The sequence below is a fragment of the Anabrus simplex genome, chromosome 3, assembly GCF_040414725.1.
Source record: "Anabrus simplex isolate iqAnaSimp1 chromosome 3, ASM4041472v1, whole genome shotgun sequence".
Lineage (NCBI taxonomy): Eukaryota > Metazoa > Arthropoda > Insecta > Orthoptera > Tettigoniidae > Anabrus > Anabrus simplex.
The window spans coordinates 121,988,944-122,009,064 of record NC_090267.1 but is presented as its reverse complement, the minus strand read 5'-3'; the positions used below and the strand labels follow the sequence as shown (position 1 = coordinate 122,009,064).

The window sequence follows — 20,121 nt, the reverse complement described above, 5'->3', positions numbered from 1 at the left end:
TATTCTTCTTTCAAACTTTCTAAGATGTTCGCGTAGGTTGGATACAAGAGCAGGGCCTCTCAGGGTGTATGCGCCTGGTGCATGCACTGTGCACGGTGCAAAAGACGACTTCGCTTGGTTGACCAGAGAGCACTCCTCGATTTATGGTCGAGTGTTGCAGAAGAACGTTGCTGGCAAGCAGATTTCGTCTTATTTTGATGGGTATTCCTTTAGCCTTCATCTTTCCTCACACCTGACTCGCTCGCTCCCCCTGTCTCCCTCTTCCACACTTGCTCCGTAGCGCTCCAAATCCGAGCTGAGTTGGGCCGAGTAGGGCCGAGCTAGGCCGAGTGACCAGAGACGAAGCATTGGTCCGAGCCAAGCCGAGCGGAACCGATGCACAGTGCACGGAGCTCTTGCGCCTCGATTTTCATGCGTGAGATTTTGGGCGATTGAGAGGCCCTCTACTAGAGAGTGGCTAGTTATGGTCGAGTGTTGCAGAAGAACGTTGTTGGCAAGCAGATTTCGTCTTATTTTGATGGGTATTCCTTTAGCCTTCATCAGTAGTGTGTTAGTCGGGCTCCGAGACATATTCTGAGTGCTTGGAAAAAATGACATCTAGTTTTCGAAGAACGTTCTGCGGAGCGTTGCCGAAAAAGTATGCAACCATAATCTAGTACAGATCATATTAACGACGTAAATAATAGTAGCAGAACGGACGTTTCAGCTCCGAATCATACACGGCATACCGCTCTGATGGTATTTAACGTTCGGAGCACTTCATTTGCCAGCTACACGACATGTGTTCTCCATGTATATTTACTGTATTTACTATCGATATATAAGTCAAATAGCTTGGCTGAGGTAATTTTAGTGGGTTTCATGCTACAACAACTACTTTCAGGATTTTTGGAGACGCCAAGGTGTCGGAATTTTGCCTCTCAGGAGTTCGTTTACGTGTTTGTAAATCTACCGACGCAGGGCTGACGTATTTGAGCACCTTCAAATACCGCCGGACTGTGCCAGGAACAAACCTGGCGTCTTGGGCTCAGAGAGTCAGCGCTGTAACCGTCTAAGTCACTCAGCCCGGCCTTGGCTGAAGTCTGGCCCTAGATGTACAGATGGTGATTCGTAGTGGAGCTTCCTTCGAGTTATACTTTGATGGGTATGGTCTCCGAAAAGAAGTGGTGCACGTCTTTCAAGTTAACGCCGTATGGATTTTTTTCCTATTTGTTTTACGTAGCACCGACACAGATAGGTCTTTGGCGACGATGGGATAGGAAAGGCCTAGGAAGTGGAAGGAAGCGGCCGTGGCCTTAATTAAGGTGCAACCCCGGCATTTGCCTGGTGTGGAAATGGGAAACCACGGAAACCATCTTGAGGGCTGTCGACAGTAGGGCTCGAACCCACTATCTCCCGATTACTGGATACTGGCCGCACTTAAGCGATTGCAGCTATCGAGCTCGGTTCCGTATAGATTACCTGCACGTCTGTGAGGATGGGGCACTACCTATGCTGAATTCTAATTATGAAGACACATCCAGTCGCCGAGGCCTCGGAATTAACCAATGAAAGTTAAAATCCCACCCGGCTTCGGATTGAACCCGTGTCCTCTGAACCTAAAGCCAGCACGCTTACCATTTAACTATGGATTATTTTGAATAACGACTATATGCGCCTCTCCAGAAGTGATTGTATCATTTCCAAGCTTTCAGCTTTCTCACAGAGATTTCAAATCATCTACTGTAGTATGCCCTTGTATGCCTACTTGTGATTGCCATTGGAAGATAAGTCAATTTATAAATAAGGAATAATTAAACAATCACATAACTGTAAAATTTACAACTGTCTGTGATAAAATACAGATGTAATCCTACTGTGTGTGTCACTTGCTTGTTCTATATCAGGAATTGCCTGCAGGGTACCGCCGTGAGGTGAGATTCTCCATTTGCCTCGAGCAACTTCGATAACGTAATACTATCAATTGCCCCTTGGGCAGTTAAACTCTCACAAATGTCATCTACAATGAAACTGAAAATAGATCATTACACGGCTAAAATGCAGAAACAGAATATGTTGTGCCGGATAACATTGACTGTGCAGGTTCACCGGGATGAAAAATTGGTAGTGATTGCTTGGAGAGCATACAAAATTACTTGGAACAGTACAATAAAAGCACTATATAAAAACCATATTACATTATAACACTTTAGTTAAAACAGAAGAACTTTATGCGTCTGAAACTATTATAATTGGTGGCAAATCTCGAATAAAGGTGATCGAAAAACAAGAAAGGAAAACTCTCAGAAAATTGTTAGAATTGAAATGCAAAAATGGAATTTGGATGAAAAAGAAATTATATGAAATCTATCCAGTTACATAAAAATCACAGATACAATTAGGAAAAGGCTATTACAACTTTATGGTCACTTAAAAAGAATGGATAATAACAGGATCAGAAATAAAATTTTAAACTTACCCTTATCAGTGAAAAATTACAATAACTGGCTAAAAGAAATCACTGAAGACCTAAATGAATTTGGCATTGATGGAGAAACCATTCAAGAGAGAATAAAAATCAGAAACTTAATTCAGAAACACAAATTTTCTATCAAGACTACCCGACTAAATACAGAATGGACTGAATAACGTACAAAGAAACAAAGCGAGCGGATGAAGAGATATAGGGAAGGAAAGAGGAGGAAACAAAAAAGAGCTAACAAGTTCGGGCGCGCTCCTTGGTTGGGCATAACGAATCAAAGATATTCTGGGTCATCTATTTTTTCAATGTCAAATAGCATATGTGAATATTTTAAATCATTATAGTGGAATATACTATAAAAAGTTTAAACCAAAAAATAAATGTTTGCATCATATAGAGCAATTTTAATTAGTTGTCATTATACCTTTGTTGATATATTTGGAAGGGCTAATGTTGCACTTCTAAAAATTTTACAGATGCCTTGCGTTAAAGAATACCGTTGATCGCAACTATGATCTCACTGTATTAACAATGTTGCATGTTGATTCCATTTCACGCACTATACTACCATGCTGAAAGAATATTCATTCCAAACCTACTTCAAATGATGTATGGGTTCCAGTGGGTAGGATTATAACAATTATTTAATGTTATCGCTTTACGTCCACTAAATTTGTTTGATGGTTTTAGGAGACGCCGAGGTGCCCGAATTTTATACCGCTGTAAATCTACCTACACTAGACTGAAGTATTTTAGCACCTTCAAATACCACCGGTAGAATTCTACTTGACAGGAAATTTACTCAATGGTATGGACTTTGATGGAGAAATATTTACATTAATCAGACTTACCGGTAGAGAGAAATTAAAGTGGAACTGCCTGCATCTGCACAGAATTCCAGTGAGAATCTATCTTATAATGATTTAGGAACCACCGGTTGATTGTTTAATCCTATCCACCCGAGCAGAGGGAATGCTAGGACTCAAAATATGTTTGAGACGCCCACTTATATTCCATGGCAACGGGTATTCACATACCACGAACCACTTTTCTTGATTTGTACATAAATTACCGATATTTGAAAATTGAAATTGTTTGCATCTTTCTCTAAATTAAACATAACGTATTCAATGCATTGCGTTTTCTGACATGATCTATAACACATCGCCCCGTTTGAGGTTTCATCTTTTTTATGAAAAAGTGAACATGACAGAGGTAAATTCAACACTAGGATATCATTCCTCGTGAAGGCATTTTCTTTGCAAAATAGTGTGAATATATGTCTCTTAAGGCCAGAAGTATATCTTTCACTGAGATTAGCAGAATGATTCATCTTAAAGACTTCTGGACCGATGAGGAAATCGGTGTGCCACCACCTAACTTTTCATATCCCTAACACAAATATTGAGTGTCGCCCAGGATTTTGCAATGACAGCTGATGCTTGCTTGATCTGTTGGGGAACAAACCAACCTCCGAGATGTGGACTCCACATAAACAAATATTGTTTGCCAAAAAGTTTGGAAGTAATCATTTTGTTAATATTTCATATAATGGACTTGTGTCATTCAAAACTTCAATCCATATTGCAAGACAAATGTGAAGTCTCTACGATTAAGATGTTTGCTGTGATTATTTCATAAGTAATTTGTTCAAACAATCCTTGAGAGCAAAGCGATAATATAATTTACTGTATGTAGGGCAGCTAATGCTGGAATTACTGCGGATCTCATCAGCCTTCGGGCTGATAACTCACAAACACCATCTTGTCATTCATTTGATCATTTCTGGCAAGGAGATCATATCCCACTCAGTGTAACTTTCCCAAGCCTGACTGTTTTATACCACTATAACACAGCATTAAATTTGTATCATAACCAGGATTCGAACCTAGGCTTACTGGACTCATATTAATTTATTAATTCTTTTCATTCCCTACACCACGACGGTGTCATAAAAGTATGTTGATAGTAAAATATTTTAATGTGTAATTTACCAACGTCTTGATTTTGGTAGAAAGCATGATCCATTGTTGTACTGTACTTGATATTTCATTATTATCTATTATTAATGATCGTAATGATAATAATAGGTCGAACTTCTTGGTTGAAGGAGCAGTGTCGTGGTCTTACATTCATAGGATCACAGGTTCGATTTCTGGCTGGCTCGGTAATTTTAATCACGCCTAGTTAATTTCTTAGGCTCGAGGACTGGATGTTTCTGCTTGTCTCAATACAAACTTTTTCACATACTCACAATACATTGCATTAACAACAACCACAGAAACACGCAATAGTGAATATATTCCTCCACATAGGGTTGGTGTTATTAAGGGCATCCGGCGGTAAACCAGGGCCAAGTCCATTTGTGCGACACAGTTCACACCGGCGACCTCATACGGGTTCGGGAAAAGCGGCATAAGAAGACGTAAAAGAAAAGATGGAGGAGATTCGTTTCTTTCCTAAAATTTCTTATTGATGCAGGAAATATTAGATAAGGAATTAAGTCTTAAAGGAAGTAGATGAATATTGTTACTTGGGTAGTAGAATAACTTATTATGCCAGAACTAAGGAGGAAGTACAATGCAGACCAGCACAATTATGGAAGGCATTTCTTAAGAAAAAAATTTGCTCACTTCAAACATTATAGAAATTAGAAAGATGGTGTTGAAGACTTTCGTCTGGAGCGTGGTATTGTATTGAACTGAAACATGGACGATAAGTATCTCAGAAAGAAAGAGAATTGAAGTTTTTGAAATGTGGTGTTACAGTACAATTCTACAGTGAAATGGGTAGATCAAATGATCAAATGACGAATGAAGGGGTACTGAATCCAACTGGTAAGAGGAGATTGATTTGGCTAAATTTGACGAGAAGAAGAGATTGAATGATAGGTCCCATTTTAAGACACCCAGGAGCTGTTGAGTAAGTCTAGGCAGTAAGGACGGTAGGGGTACACCAACTTATGAATATGACACGCAGATAAAGCAGATGTAGTTTGAAGAAGTTACGTAGAAATGAAACGGTTAGCATAGAATAGGGTGGCATAGAAAGCTGCATCAAACCCGTGTATGGACTGATGACTCAAATAACAGCTACCAAATCATCGGCAATACCCAAACACTTTACAACAATTTCATCTTGTTATTGTTTGCTGTACCACGGAATATCCATGTTCGCTCTCAAGAATGTTAGAATTCACCTCAATTTCAATTTATAGAACTTGTCTCTGGTTTTGTTTCAGGAAAGTGAACCGCAGTGACGAGGCAGAACGAATGCTGGAGCGCTGTATCCGACTGGACACTGCCTACACTCCGGCGTACTTATTGCTTACAAAGCTTTACTCAGGTCGCGGGCTGCAGGCTGAAGTCGGACGATTGTTACGTCACGTGACGCGGCTGCAGCCGACCAGTGCGGACCATCTGGCGGAGTATGCCGACTGGTTACATAACTCAGGTAAGATACTCTCACTGCGCCTCGAAATACCGGTATGTGACAATGTTCAGGCGAGAAACACTGACATGCAACACATGTATCACTTACAACGAACATTCGTTGAAATAGTTCATGCAATATTGAACCTTATATGACAGGACCTTTCTAGTCAAAATTTCAAGCTGATATATTTTACTAGGGTTCGGAAGTTTACCATCCAAAGAAGTCCTAAATATGCAAGCAAATATGCCGTAGTGACATAATCCACCTGATAGTCACCCCAATTAGGGAATCAAAAGGTGGACTTCCTAATCAATTCATGTGAATAATATTTGTTTTATATGATGTTTGGATTAATCAGGTTTACTCAAGAGTACTATTGCCACCATCAGGCAGGTTGTCTTTTTCAGATTTAATTCGAGAAGGAAAATCTTATACATACTTCTTCAGGTTAGGGAGTAAAATTGGTGTATTATGTGTGTGTGAAAAGTTCTCATTCCCCACCCGGAAGGGGTGGGGCGGGCCACCCGGAAGGTTACACCCTCCAGGTGGCCAGGAGCTTGGGTGGAGTTGGGAAGATTTGTGAGAAGTAGGAGGTGGGAAAAGGTGATGTGAAAAATAATAGGGGATGTGAAGGCCTCTTGGATAAGGGAGGTGTAGTGAATATTTTGGCATATTTTGCCAAAATATGGCGGCTATAATATTGTGTGATGTATATTTGTCTCTTAAAATAGTGTTGTGGCGGGTAATTAAAGGAGTTTGAAGTTTTCCTACGTTATAGTAATGCACATTTCCTAGTGACTATTGAAAGAAAAAATCACGTTCTGCTGGCTAACCTTGAAGTGCTGCGTAATTATATAATTTCGTATTCTCGTTTTGTGGTAGTGTAATTGTAGGTTATATCACGGAATAAGCAAAAGCAAAAGAATAAGAACAAGAACAGTAGCATGATGGATACCCAGGGTCAGTTAAAGTGTCTCGAAGTGGAGGAAACTAACATCCGAGTTGCTGAAAGTGGACTTGACAATCTAGAATCAACTGTTCGTGAAATACTGAGTACTTCTACGTTCTTCGATTGTATCCTTGAGCGACTAACCGATAAAGTAATTGATAGGCTTGAGGACAGCATCGACTTCAATACGAAGATTATTGAAGATCTTAGAAAGGTAGTAAATGAAAAAGATACAAAAATTAAAGAACTGCAACTAGAACTTGAAACTATGAAATTCAAATCTTGTGACGAGATTGATCAACTTAATCAATACTCACGACGTAATAACGTGAAAATTCATGGTATACCAGAACTACAAAGTGAAGATGTATATAAATTAGTCACGGATATTGGGTCATCAGTTGGTTGTGTAATCAATAAAACAGACATTGACATTGCTCATAGAATTCCAACATCCAATAAATCTCTGCCTAGACCTATTGTGGTTAAGTTCGTGAATAGATGGAAGAAGCATGAACTTATGGTTGCAAAGAAAAATGTTAGGCAAATTTCATCCCCTGCACTTAATATTAATGCCACTAACCATACTATTTACATCAGCTAAATCTAAAGGTCTTCTTAAGAGAGCTAAAGACCTTAAAGCGAAAGGCTTCAAGTATGTGTGGTCAAGGGATGGGAGAATTTTTGTAAGGAGAAATGATACTTCTAGCATTATACATATCAAAAACATAGATGATGTCTTAGCTCTCTCTTCCCCTTAGGACTTAGGTAGGCTATTTACTTGTAAAAGCAAAGTCACCTCCGTACAGGCCATGAAGGCCCTTGGAGGAGTGGAAGGTAAAGGCTTCCACCAGTGTTAACCTCGGCACGTGATTGGGCAGAGTGGTTAGCTCTACGCTCGGCCACCTTTGCCCCCAGGAATTAACCTGGTACTCATATTTGGTGTAGGATGAGTGAACCTCAGGGCCATATGCACATCCGGAAGTGGAAATCTTATTTCTTAAATTTTACGACTTCCTGACGGGGATTCGAACCCACGTCCTTCCGGGCGAACCGAGCACGCATTTGCCGCCCCGGCCAGGCAGCCCCTCTATTTACTTGTAGGTACATGAATAATCCATGTTATTCTTTATGGAAGGTTCTGAATTCCAACTAAGTGAACTACAGGAGCTTACTAACAAAGATGGAATTAGAATTCTATACATCAACTCTCAAAGTATTCGTAATAAATGGAGTAATTTACTTTATACAATACAGGAAGCACAATATACTGAAATCATTGTAATTGTTGAAACATGGGTTTCTCCTGAGGAATAAAAATATTTTAATCTAAATGGATATGATGGTTTCTTTTGCTCTAGATCACATAATAGGGGTGGTGGAATTGCCATTTATATAAAGGAACCGTATAAGGCTAATGTATTATTATCTGTTAACAGTAATGCCAGTTCATATAGTATATTATTAATCGAGATAGGGGGTTTTGTGAATGACATTCACTTAGTAGCAGTATATAACCCTCATACCAAATTTTCCAAAAATTTTCTAAAATGTTTAGAAGATATTTGGAATAAAAGTGGTAAAACATTTTGTATTACTGTTGGTGACTTTAATATAAATAAATTAGAAAATAGTCATATATCTACCGAGCTTCAGAATCTCTGTGGGTGTTATAATCAGAGTTCATATAACACTGTCTTTCCTACTAGAATTTCATTGACAACTAGTACACTTATAGATCATTTGTACATAAACAGACTCTGCAAATATAAAATATGTAACATAATAAATGATCTGAATGATCACAATTTAGTAATCTTGGATATTAATATTACACCCAAAATGAACACACAAAGAAATTATGTAATGCAACCTACAAAATACCATGTCCCATCTATGGAAAAATACATGTCTCAAACGCCATTAACTATAAATGAAGAGGATAGCTCGGATATCATAACAAATAAATTAATGACATATTTTAAAGAACGTACTGCTTTAGTTAAAACTGAAAGTCATAATATAAATAAGAAAGTTAGACCCTTTTGCCTATGGTTTACTTCAGAGCTGTTAAATTTAATCAAACAACAAATAATTTATATTATAAAATTAAAAGACCACAGATGAGATTTAGTATGGGATGTGGCTATGTTTCAGAGCAGTCAATGCAAGACTATAAAGACATACGTAACAGGGTTACTAGAATGAAAAGAGATCTAGAAAATAATTATTATATCAATAAGTTAAACAGCACAAATAATCAGTGGAAAGTTATTAATAATATTCTAACAACTAATAACAGTGACAATGAAGAAATACAACTGAAAGTAAATGATAAGTTGGTGACTGATTCTAGTCAAATTTCTACTATATTTAATTACTATTTCACTGATATGGGTCTGTCTTTAGCTAAGAACATTCCTCAGTGTAAGTACCCTCACCTTGAACCTGGCCATCTAATTCCTTATTTTTAACCCCTACTAATGAAAATGAAATTGAACAAATAATTAATAATCTTAAAAACAGTTGTAGTGTTGACTGTTTTGGTATTAGTAATATTCTTGTAAAGAGACTCTTTAAATTTATTATACCTCACATCACAAAATTAGTTAACAAATCTCTATCAGAGGGTAAAGTACCAGCCAAACTTAAAATCGCCAGAGTTGTACCAATCTATAAAGGCATGGATAAATTTGATGTAAGTAATTACAGACCAATCTCGGTACTACCTCCTTTATCTAATATTTTAGAACAAGTGGTTAAGAAAAGATTATTAGATTTTTTGTTAAATAATAAATATTTTTATCAATTTCAGTATGGTTTCCTACCTCACTCGAGTACCAGTAATGCTATTGAGGATATTATTATTAAACTACGACAATCTTTAGACTCGGGTATGTTAGCAGCTGGTTTATTTATAGATCTTAAAAAGGCTTTTGACACAGTTGATCATAAAATGTTATTACATAAATTAGAAGTAGCAGGCATTAGAGTTATTGCATTGGATTGGTTTGTTGATTACCTCTCTAATAGGGAGCAGTTTGTTACATGTAATAATAATCAGAGTAATGTGAAGGTGATCTCAATTGGTGTGCCTCCGGGTTCTGTGCTTGGGCCTTTACTGTTTCTTATCTTCATTAATGATATTGGTCACCTTAAATTAAATGGAAGACTATCCATTTTTGCTGATGACACTAATATTTTTATACAGGCTCTAGCAATCATGAACTTGAACAACATATGCAGCAGGATATTCGATTACTTGAAACATGGCTTAATTCCAACCGATTAACTATCAATCTAACAAAAACAAACTACATAAATTTTCACAAACCTTTATATGTATTAAATTTGGATACAAATCTGCTTTTCATCAATCAAAGAGTGATGAAAGTGCACAGTACTAAATTCTTAGGACTGATTGAAAAAATAAAAGCCTACAACCTGTTGTCCAGTCATTGACCGGGTCAGGGATGTAATGAATGAAGCAGATATAGGCTGTTAGTACGATGGGGTCGCCACTCCCAAAGTGATTTATTAATGAATGATAGATGCAATGAAATGAGAATGGAGAGTGTTGCTGGAATGAAAGATGACAGGGAAAACCGGAGTACCCGGAGAAAAACCTGTCCCGCCTCCGCTTTGCTTAGGACTGATTATGGATGAAAATCTGTCGTGGAGTAATCACGTGGAGACTATTTGTAATACAATTATCCCTGTGATTGGTATCCTCAGTAGATTGCGATATAAGTTTTCTCGTGGGTTGTTGAAGGGTATTTACTATGCTCTTATTGAAAGCCACATCTCTTATATGATACATGTCTGGGCATGCTGTAATAAAGAATTATTTGGAAAGGTAGAGGTCCTTAGGAAGAGAGCACTAAGATTATTTTCAAACTGCCCATTCTGACACCGACTAAATATCTGTATACATATTGTAATACCCCTTCCAAACCTCCGCATAAAGGCTTCTATAATTATGATCTATAAAATTCAAAACAAATTAGTCCGCTCAAACACATCAGTAATTACCAATTCACAGATTTTATGAAACAAAATTATTTATAATGTTCACTACAATCAGATTCATTCCACTAGTTATGGTCAAAATTCTCCTTGGCATTTTTCTATAACTATGTATAACTCGCTTCCAAAAAATATAAAAATGTTACCAACTTTATCTATCTTCAAGAGTAATGTAACTAAATACTTGAAGTAGTATGGTAATTATGGTTAGCAAGCTTTGTCCTATCTTATCTATTACGTCAGGTTAAATTATATACTTACAGTATTTTATTTTGTAATCAGATTGTGAATATAGCTGCCATTGTCATTTATTTGTATTGCACCAAGAAGAGCCTTGGCTCAGGTGCCTATATTGAAATGAAATATAAAAAAATAATGCTTTATTGACTGACAACACATGAATACATAGAAAAGTGATATAAAGATGAGAGGGTTTAGACCAGATGTGAGGTAAATAGGTGAAGGGCTATGGTGTGATAAAAGTAGGAGAAGCTAACCAAGGAAGTGAGGCGAAAGAGGTCAAAGGAACGTGGTGGCGAGAAGCGACTAGGGAGGGGTGGCGGTGGATAAGAACAAAATGTGGGACGAGGTTGTGAGGGAGGTGGGGTAGGCCGGTACAGCTACGAATGGGGGGGGGGGGGCGTGAAATGTGAAAGAGAGGGTTCTATTGGGTGGTGGGCGGTGTAAGTATTCCAGTGGCGATGAGGCGTTCGGCGTCTTCAGCAGTAGGGAGATGAAGTGTGGCGAGATAGGTGGGACCATCCTCGTTGAAGATACAGAAGGCTCGGGGTACAAGGAGCCCTGCCCGTTGGAGTTCCTGAACGATGAAAGCCGATTGTATGCTGGGCTCCACACCTCAGACGACGCAGCTATAGGCTCCGTGCGCTGCCGGGAAAAATGCACCGCTACGCTGCGAGTGGCGAATATTGTAAGTTAATGCGATCACCGCGCACATATCTCTGTCGTTCCACAGCGTGTTGCTATGGCCGACTAAATAATAACAGTGGGATTTCAGAGTGTTTTATGCAACAACAATCGGCCAAATTATTCCAGACTTCAAGAAAGTGGTCATGTATTAAATTTACAAGAAAAACTGTTCGCAGGAAATGGCAATAGAGCGAATAACTGCAAATATGATAAGAGAAAAACGTTGGTTCACTAGAGAGAGTACCATTTCACGATAGAGGCAACATAGTATTTTATGAATTATTTGTGGTGATAACGAGATTAATTTTCATGTACACATTCAATAATGCTGTCTTCAGAAAAATATATTTGCCCCCATCTCTAATACGATATCATGTTAGCGTAGGTTAAAGTTGAGAGGGAGGCTTTGGTAAAATAATAAAAATATTTCCATGAAATGCAAGCATATTTCTGCTGTTATTTATACAGTTTACTCAGAACATGTCACCTTGTGTACCGATGAACCCTGTGAATTGTCTGGACCTCTCATCTAAAAAGCGCGGAAAGGGAAATACAACAAGGAGAAGAGCTTATAGAGGAACTTTTCCCGATAAAAAGGCACAGGTTTGATGTTGGACCAGTTGAAAATATCAGAATATCTTAACGTTGCCAATAAATGATTGTGTCTGTATTTATAATATGATCGCGACCACCTCTGTAATATAACGGTTAGCGCTACCAGTTTCCTTCGTCAGGGGCCCGGGTTTGATTTCCGATACAGACAGAAATTTAAGATTGACATGAGGGTACATGCAGCTCATGTTCATTAGGGGTTGCTTGAAAAGAGTTGCACCACCTTGAGGCGAAAACAGAACTTTACTTATGTAAAATGCGGTATTTCTGTGAGCTATTGATATTGTGTAATGGAGGCCAATTTCTATAATTACAGTATATTTGTCCACTGCCTTTTTAAATCCATTTCGTGAGGTTGTGACAGAATAATATAAAATTTCACATTGTGATCTGTAGTACGGCATGTTATTATTATTATTATTATTATTATTATTATTATTATTATTATTATTATTATTATTATTATTATTATTATTATTATTATTTTGCACACTTTCGTGGTAATGATATTCAAGCAATTGTACAGATTTTAGGAAATCAAAGCTGAATAAACCTTAATGTAAACTACAGTTCTACGTAGAATTTGAACCCATAAATTTCCGTACAGTTCCAGTCGTGGCAATGACCACCGTCTTCTGCATAGTCTTGTAGATGTTGGTGTTGACATCCAACTTCTTCAATAATTTGTTTGTAATTGTTAACCTTTGCATTGTGTTAAGAGTAACTGTGTATTAAATACTGTAAATGTACAAATCCGGAATCACTTCCTGCGATTTACTGCTAACATCCACCGTATTTTCAAATCCATTTCGTGAGGTCGTGAATGAAAGCTCTGTATTACTGTATCTATCAATGCAGCCAAGAACAAGCACATCATTCTCTCGTAACGTTGTGACATTAAAAAATTATCATCTGAAGACAGCACTGGAAAATAATTGAATAAATGCATGTAAACGTCACACACATTCCAGCTTCTTATGGCGAGCTGTTGATGAAGATGACTCCAAGTAGTTCACGTAGTATCCACACGCAGCAGCACAGTGCTATACGCACGGAGCCTATAGGTGGTAGTCAAGGTAGTTAGAGTAAGAGGTAGGGATCACGCGCAGGTCTCCCCACCACCCTTGGCCACCGATGACGTCAACATGAACCCTCAGCGCCTTGTCTTCTGTATGAGGTAGGCAAAGCTAATTCTGTTTTAGCCACAAGTTAGAGATAAGAGAACTTCATTGATATTTTAACATCACCTCACAAAAGGCATTCCACTTCACTATTACAGTAGAGTAATTATAGGAGATCAAATACAGTGTGAATCCAGCAGCGTTTCTGAAGTATTTCGATCTGTATAAATGGTTGTAACAATGCTAAGACTGTGTTTGCAGTGGAATGGCTATTCCATATGTTCATGTTCTCAACACCTATGATAACAATAACAAGAGGCTCTAATTGTTACAGACTCGAACATTAAAGCTTGATGCTTGATGACTGCAAGAAATATGTCCGTTGTTACAAGCAATATTGGGAAACTATATACACTGTCAAAAACACAAACAGCAAATGTTAGGAAACTGTCCACAAAACAAACAGTACAGTAAATGTTCTCTTCCAAGTACCAGGAATTGGAAAATTCCACGTTAACATTTGATAGGCCATATAAATTATGAGCCTGTATATTAACATTGTTAGCACTGGTTTCATATACAACATAATAAATTGCCTTCCATAAAAAATAACAGGTATGTTATAAACAAAGAATAATGCTGATATTAAAAAAAAGAATATCAAACACACTTATCCATAGCATCAGTGGAATTTCTTTACTTTTGTTCTTTCTTTATCGGCATTGTATTAACTGAAACCCGGTCTCTTGAATGTCTTATTTTTGTGTAAAACGTCCATTCGAAAAAAGAACGGCTTCTCACAAAGCAACTTGCAAGCTCATAAATTTCGGGGAATTTCTTCTTCAGGATATCCGTAAGGTTTGTGATGATGTTAGAACCCTCTTTCAGTTCTTTCCCGTGGTAAAATTTAAACTACCGAGCTCGATAGCTGCAGTCGCTTAAGTGCGGCCAATATCCAGTATTCGGGAGATAGTGGGTTCGAATCCCTCTGTCGGCAGCCCTGAAGATGGTTTTCCGTGGTTTACCATTTTCACACCAAGCAAATGCTGCGGCTGTACCTTAATTAAGGTCACGGACGCTTCCTTCCCACTCCTAGCCTTTTCCTGTTCCATCGTCACCATAAGACCTATCTGTGTCGGTGCGACGTAAAGCAACTTGGAAAAAAAAAAGGAACTTTTTTTTAAAATCTAATTTCCACCCCTTGTAGTTTGACCTGTTTTCTCTCTGTAATTTTATTGCTTTCTATATCGAGGTTCTTCTTCTTTACCCTAAGAGCTACAATATAGCCAGTGAAGTTTTCAAGCAGCTCATCACGATACTTGGTTTCGCGACTGTCCTCGAGCTGTTTTACTAGCTTTTCAAGGGCTTTAACGAACCCTAGCTCATCCTCCAGTAAAGAATAGGATGTTGTAGGCTAAACGCTGGCCTTGGCACACGATATCCGAATTTTGATTGAGTTCATCAGTAGCATGTAACATATTTGGGCGTAATGTTTCATAATCTTCACGAGAACAGATGGAATTTCTTATCGCCTCGGAAGCATTGAGGCTGAGAAGCAGTGATCTCACCTTTCGCGTCACAGCTGTCGGAAGAGGATGGTCATAAAGCCTTCCGAACCCTCGAAGCTGAGAAAGATAGCTTTCGATAATGACTTGATTACTTCTGTCACCATTTATTTAGGCCAGTGGCTTTAGAGAATACGTGAAAGTGTATGTTTCGTTCCTTCGCATGCCTGCTATGATTTGTGCAGCATGCAATGGCATGACAAAGCATACTGAAAAGTGTACACTATTACTGCTTTTGACGTTTTATCACATAAAATAACACACACGGTTTCTTATACACCACAGATGTTACTATCGTGTATTATTAGCACCTAGCTTCTGCGTGTACAGCGATTCTTATTCGAACTATCTCTACCTCATTCAGAGCAGATTCAACGCGAGGGTCCTGCGTGACGTCACAACTCTGCTTTGCTACTGCGCACCTCTCTCGTGATCCCTACCTTGTATTCTACGTACCTTGGGTGGTAGTGGTGGTAGAAGGCGGTGTGTCCAATGATGAAGTTACCATGTTGCCAGGAGGAACGGAATATGAAAGCCCCTCGGTAGATGGATGAAGCGACACATGCGGAGGGTGTGCGATATCAAAGGAGGGGGGGGGGAGGGAGAGACGATTTGAGAGGGGAGTACTGGGACATAGTAGTAATACAGAGAGGAGCGGTGGAGGAGGAGGAGGAGGAGGAGGAGATGTAAACGGAGGTGGTAATCGTGGTGGTGGTAGTGGTGGTGGTTGTTGCGACTGAAGTAATGAAAGTGCTGGACACAGGTGGCGGGGGTGAGCGAAAGGGAGGGGGTGTGGTCGCAGCGGGGGGAGCGGTGGTTGCAGGCAGTGGTGTGTCATTGTCCATGAGCTAAAATATGCTCCGGAGTTGGTGCAGTGACGTAAGTGTGATGACGAATGCGGGCGCCAGTCTTGAGAATGGTAGAATTGTGCAGAATTGTGGGAGTAGAGCAGGACCTCATCAGCCGGTTGGGTCCCGGTGTAGAGTCGGCAAGCACAATATGCGCCGGTCGGACGATGGGCGGTGAGGATGGTATCTTCGGTGAGATCGAGAGGGACGAAGCGGATGACACATGCAAAGAGCATTGTGGGATGGCCGATCTCCTACGTGGTACCACCCAATATGCTTTGTTACCTAGGCAAGGCGACGAATTAAAGGTGAGCAGTCACCCGGCCGAAAGAAAAGAATGCGCCGCGTTGGAACACAGGAGTGTAGCGACGGAGATGGCGAAGAAAGCCTTGGTGTCTTACAATCGCCAATGAATTTTTTTAACGCTGATTTCGTGCTCTGGATAGTAGTGTCCGAGATTTTGCTTATTCTTAAGAGGTTCAGCGTCTCCTTACGAATTGTCCCTCTAACACCAATCATAAGGCCAATAACTTCCCATTTTGTAATGTCTTACTTCTTTCTGAGATACTCAAGGCATGGTTCATATATGGCCTTTTTCTCCTCACACACTAATCGAGGCTGCAGTTAATTTTCCTCGAATCTTACAGTGGGATCAATCACCATACCCGTACCTTTCGCTCGGTCGATGACAACATCAGCTCGTCTTGTGGATCTATTTGTCGAAATGCATCCTACTTCTCCACGAATCTCCAAATGTTGTTGTTTACGGAGACTTCCAGCAATCAATTGGCAAACTGTATCGTGCCTATGGATACTCATCAGCTCTTCCTTACGACAGAACCCTAATATATGAGGCAAGGTTTCGAACTCCTCACATCTTCTGCAACGAGATGAATTAATTCTCCTTCCAGGGAGAGATCAAATTGGGATGATATTACAGTTCATTTTAATTACTTCTGTCCATTGTCCGCATGGTATACCTCTCTTATTACTGATCCAAGCGTTCCCTTTCTTCCACTGGGAGCAGAATATCACTCCCTTAACCTTGGATGGTGATGTGCACCAACTTCGAAAGCAATCTTCGTGGAGTACTTTTTGGATGAGCTTCAGAAGAGGATTTTGGAGATTTTCAACTTGTTCCTTGCTAAGCGGTGGGCGTTCAAGGCAATGGGCGATTTCAGTACGGGGTTCTCTTGTGGTTTCGATGTATGGGCTTCTCATATGCATCAGCCTATTGCAAATATTTATATGCTGAATGAAAACCTCCCATTGAGCTTTGAAAATTCCACGTCACCTGAGATAGCGTGCGGCGTGAATCATTGTATCTGGGGAGTCAGCAGGTAATCCAATAATTTCTTTGACGGGACTCCTTATAATTTTATCAAAAAGTGATGAGCGATAATACAGTAGCCACTTTTAATCATTCAAACTGACAGAGCTACAGTAGGAGCGTTAAATCGTTACACACTCATTTAGTATCATAGCCCTGAGGCGTAGTTCTCACTCTGTTTTTCTAAAAAGAAAATCAAAATCGAAGTATTGGCATGCTTTTTAGTATCTGTCAGCGTACATTCATACAGCACCTCCTATTTCCGGTATCATGTCTTTTAAACCTGCTGTCTATCTGTTTTGGTTTCCCATTTTCACACCAGGCAAATGCTGGGGGTGTACCTTAATTAAGGCCACGGCCGCTTCCTTCCAACTCCTAGGCCTTTTCTATCCCATCGTCGCCATAAGACCTATCTGTGTCGGTGCGACGTAAAGCCCCTAGCAAAAAAAATATCTGTTTTGGGAAAAGACAGAAAAATACGTATACTAGAGTCTTTTGAAATTCTGTGTTCCTTCCTTTGTTTGACACTCGATGCAGATAACATGTTAAAACTTATTAAAAACGGGGACTTAATAAAAATTCTCAAAATATCACCAAAAATTACTCTATATCATTAAAACGAACAAAATATAACCAAAGCAATAACAATGGCCGAATTATGAATTTATATGCAACATAAAATTGCTTTAAACGGGGTCAAGGATCCATCATTAGCAGTTATTTTTCAGATTTCAACTGAAATGACCTCGGGAAAGAAATGACCTATCACAGTGCTGTTCGCGTGTAGGAAAACTGGCACCGAGCACATGCCGTTGGCATAGGGTTGTGACGTCATGTTCGAATGTGCTCTAGCGGACTGCATGACTGTAGGTTACATTAGTATAGTTATTATAGTGTCGAGATTATTAATGGAAGCTGCCTGGAGTTGTGCTTCTGATCGTAATGTATTGCACCCTTGTCGGGTGACAAGGGTCCTAAAATTCTCCTTCCCCTCCCCTTCTTCTTCTTCTTCTTTGTTACTAACATTATTAATGAATTTGTTTCCGTTCCCCTTTGATTGTGGTAACGGTCCAAGGGTTGAAAAAATGTTTTATTTACTATAAAACCTTTGAAATTACACAGATTAAACCGAAAAGACAATATAGCATTTATCATAGTAAGGATTATGATCAATATAAAGATGAAGATCGTGTCCGACTGATTGGCTGAATGGTCACCGTACTGGCCTTCAGTTCAGAGGGTTCCGGGTTCGATTCCCGGCCGGGTTGGGTATTTTAACCTTCATTGCCTAAATCCAATGGCTCGGGAGCTGGGTCATTGTCCTGTCCCCAACATCCCTGCAACTCACACACCACACATAACACTATCCTCCGCCACAATAACACGCAGTTACCTACACATGGCAGATGTCGCCCACCCTCATCGTACGGTCTGCCTTACAAGGGCTGCATTCGGCTAGAAATAGCCACACGAAATTATAAATTATTATAGGGTTGGCATCAGGAAGGACATCCAGCCATAAATCAAGGCCAAATCCACAAGTGTGGGACGCACCCGCGACCCCATAGGTATGTGAAAAGTGGAAGTAGAAGAAGAATAAGATCATCTAGCACAAATGCACTGATTAAAGGAGGAAGTGATCAAAGAAGAGATAGATATTATACTTACATATTTTAGTATTAATGATTAATGTATCCCTAATCATATTAGCTTATTCATTATGATTCAAAACCAATTACGCACTAACTACGATATCATTGTTACGTATTATTAGCACATCGCTAGATGATTTGTAAATACAATTATGAAAAGAGTAAATTTCCATATATAGGCTATATACGACGTATTTGAAGTAAGGATAAGTTTAGTTTATATTGTTTACTTTCAGGAGAATTCAATTGTAAATATAAGCGAAGGGCCAGCTTGAAAAGGAACCTTCCGTGACCATACGGGTTGTTATTGTCAGCCCCAAGGTCAACGGAGCCTGAGCCTCGCGTAGCCGTGGATTTGTTCGGGATTCCCGACCGATTGGGTCCTTAATCTCAATTTGACGTGTGGCTCTTAAGAACGTTGACTTGCGGGTTTGTTTGGTACTTAATTTCCAGTATTTCAGGGAAACAGTGGAGTGGTGAAGTTAGAGGTATTGAAATGTGGTGGTGGCAGTTGCTTGCCATTGTTTGGGACTTAGGAATAGGTGACTTATTTGCACTTTGTTGGTTGTTTGGGGCATGCAGTGTTTCTAGATGGGAAAAGGTCTTAGGTTGGGATGCTTGGGTTATGTACTACTGGTAAGTAAAGAGAGGAGATTTTTAAGAAGTTCTGTGGTGGGGATGGTTTTTGATGTGTGGTTTAGATAGTGCGTGGGAGGATGGTTGTGGCTGAGGTTCAGTAAGGACTTACTTTGTTGGTTAGTTGATTGTGGTTGGCAAAGGGTTGTTCTAGAGAGCTAGGCCTGCACATACCAGCTCTACCATATACTGTGAATTCTCTCTATATGATAAAGGAATTGTTACCGTTACTGCACAGTAGATCGGACTAATTTAAAGATGGATTTGTGAATATTGTGATAAATTTAAATTTAATTTATTTATATGAAGAAAATATTAAGGGGATAGCTAGCTGAATGAGTAAAGACGTGCTCGCTTCATCCGGAATGACATCGATTCGATTCTGCATCAGGAAGTCGAGAACATTTAGACGTGAGTTGTGAACTACTGTGGTTAACTCATCCTGAAAAAAAAATGAGTGCAAGTTTAATTTTCGGGAACTAAGGCGATTAGGCATAGAGCTAATATTCTACCCTACTTGGCGTCGACGTTTCGAGAAGTGGAAGCCTTTATCTTCCAC

At 39.4% G+C, this 20,121-nt stretch overlaps 1 protein-coding gene across 1 annotated transcript in view; it reads left to right on the top strand.

Moving 5' to 3' along the window:
* LOC136866683 (protein O-mannosyl-transferase TMTC1) overlaps positions 1 to 20,121 on the top strand; it is a 1,311,771-nt gene that overhangs the window by 1,197,108 nt on the left and 94,542 nt on the right. Inside the window, exon 12 of the mRNA XM_068226807.1 lies at positions 5,703 to 5,914. Coding sequence (XP_068082908.1) covers positions 5,703 to 5,914 — 212 coding nt within the window. The remainder of the gene's footprint in view (positions 1 to 5,702; positions 5,915 to 20,121) is intronic.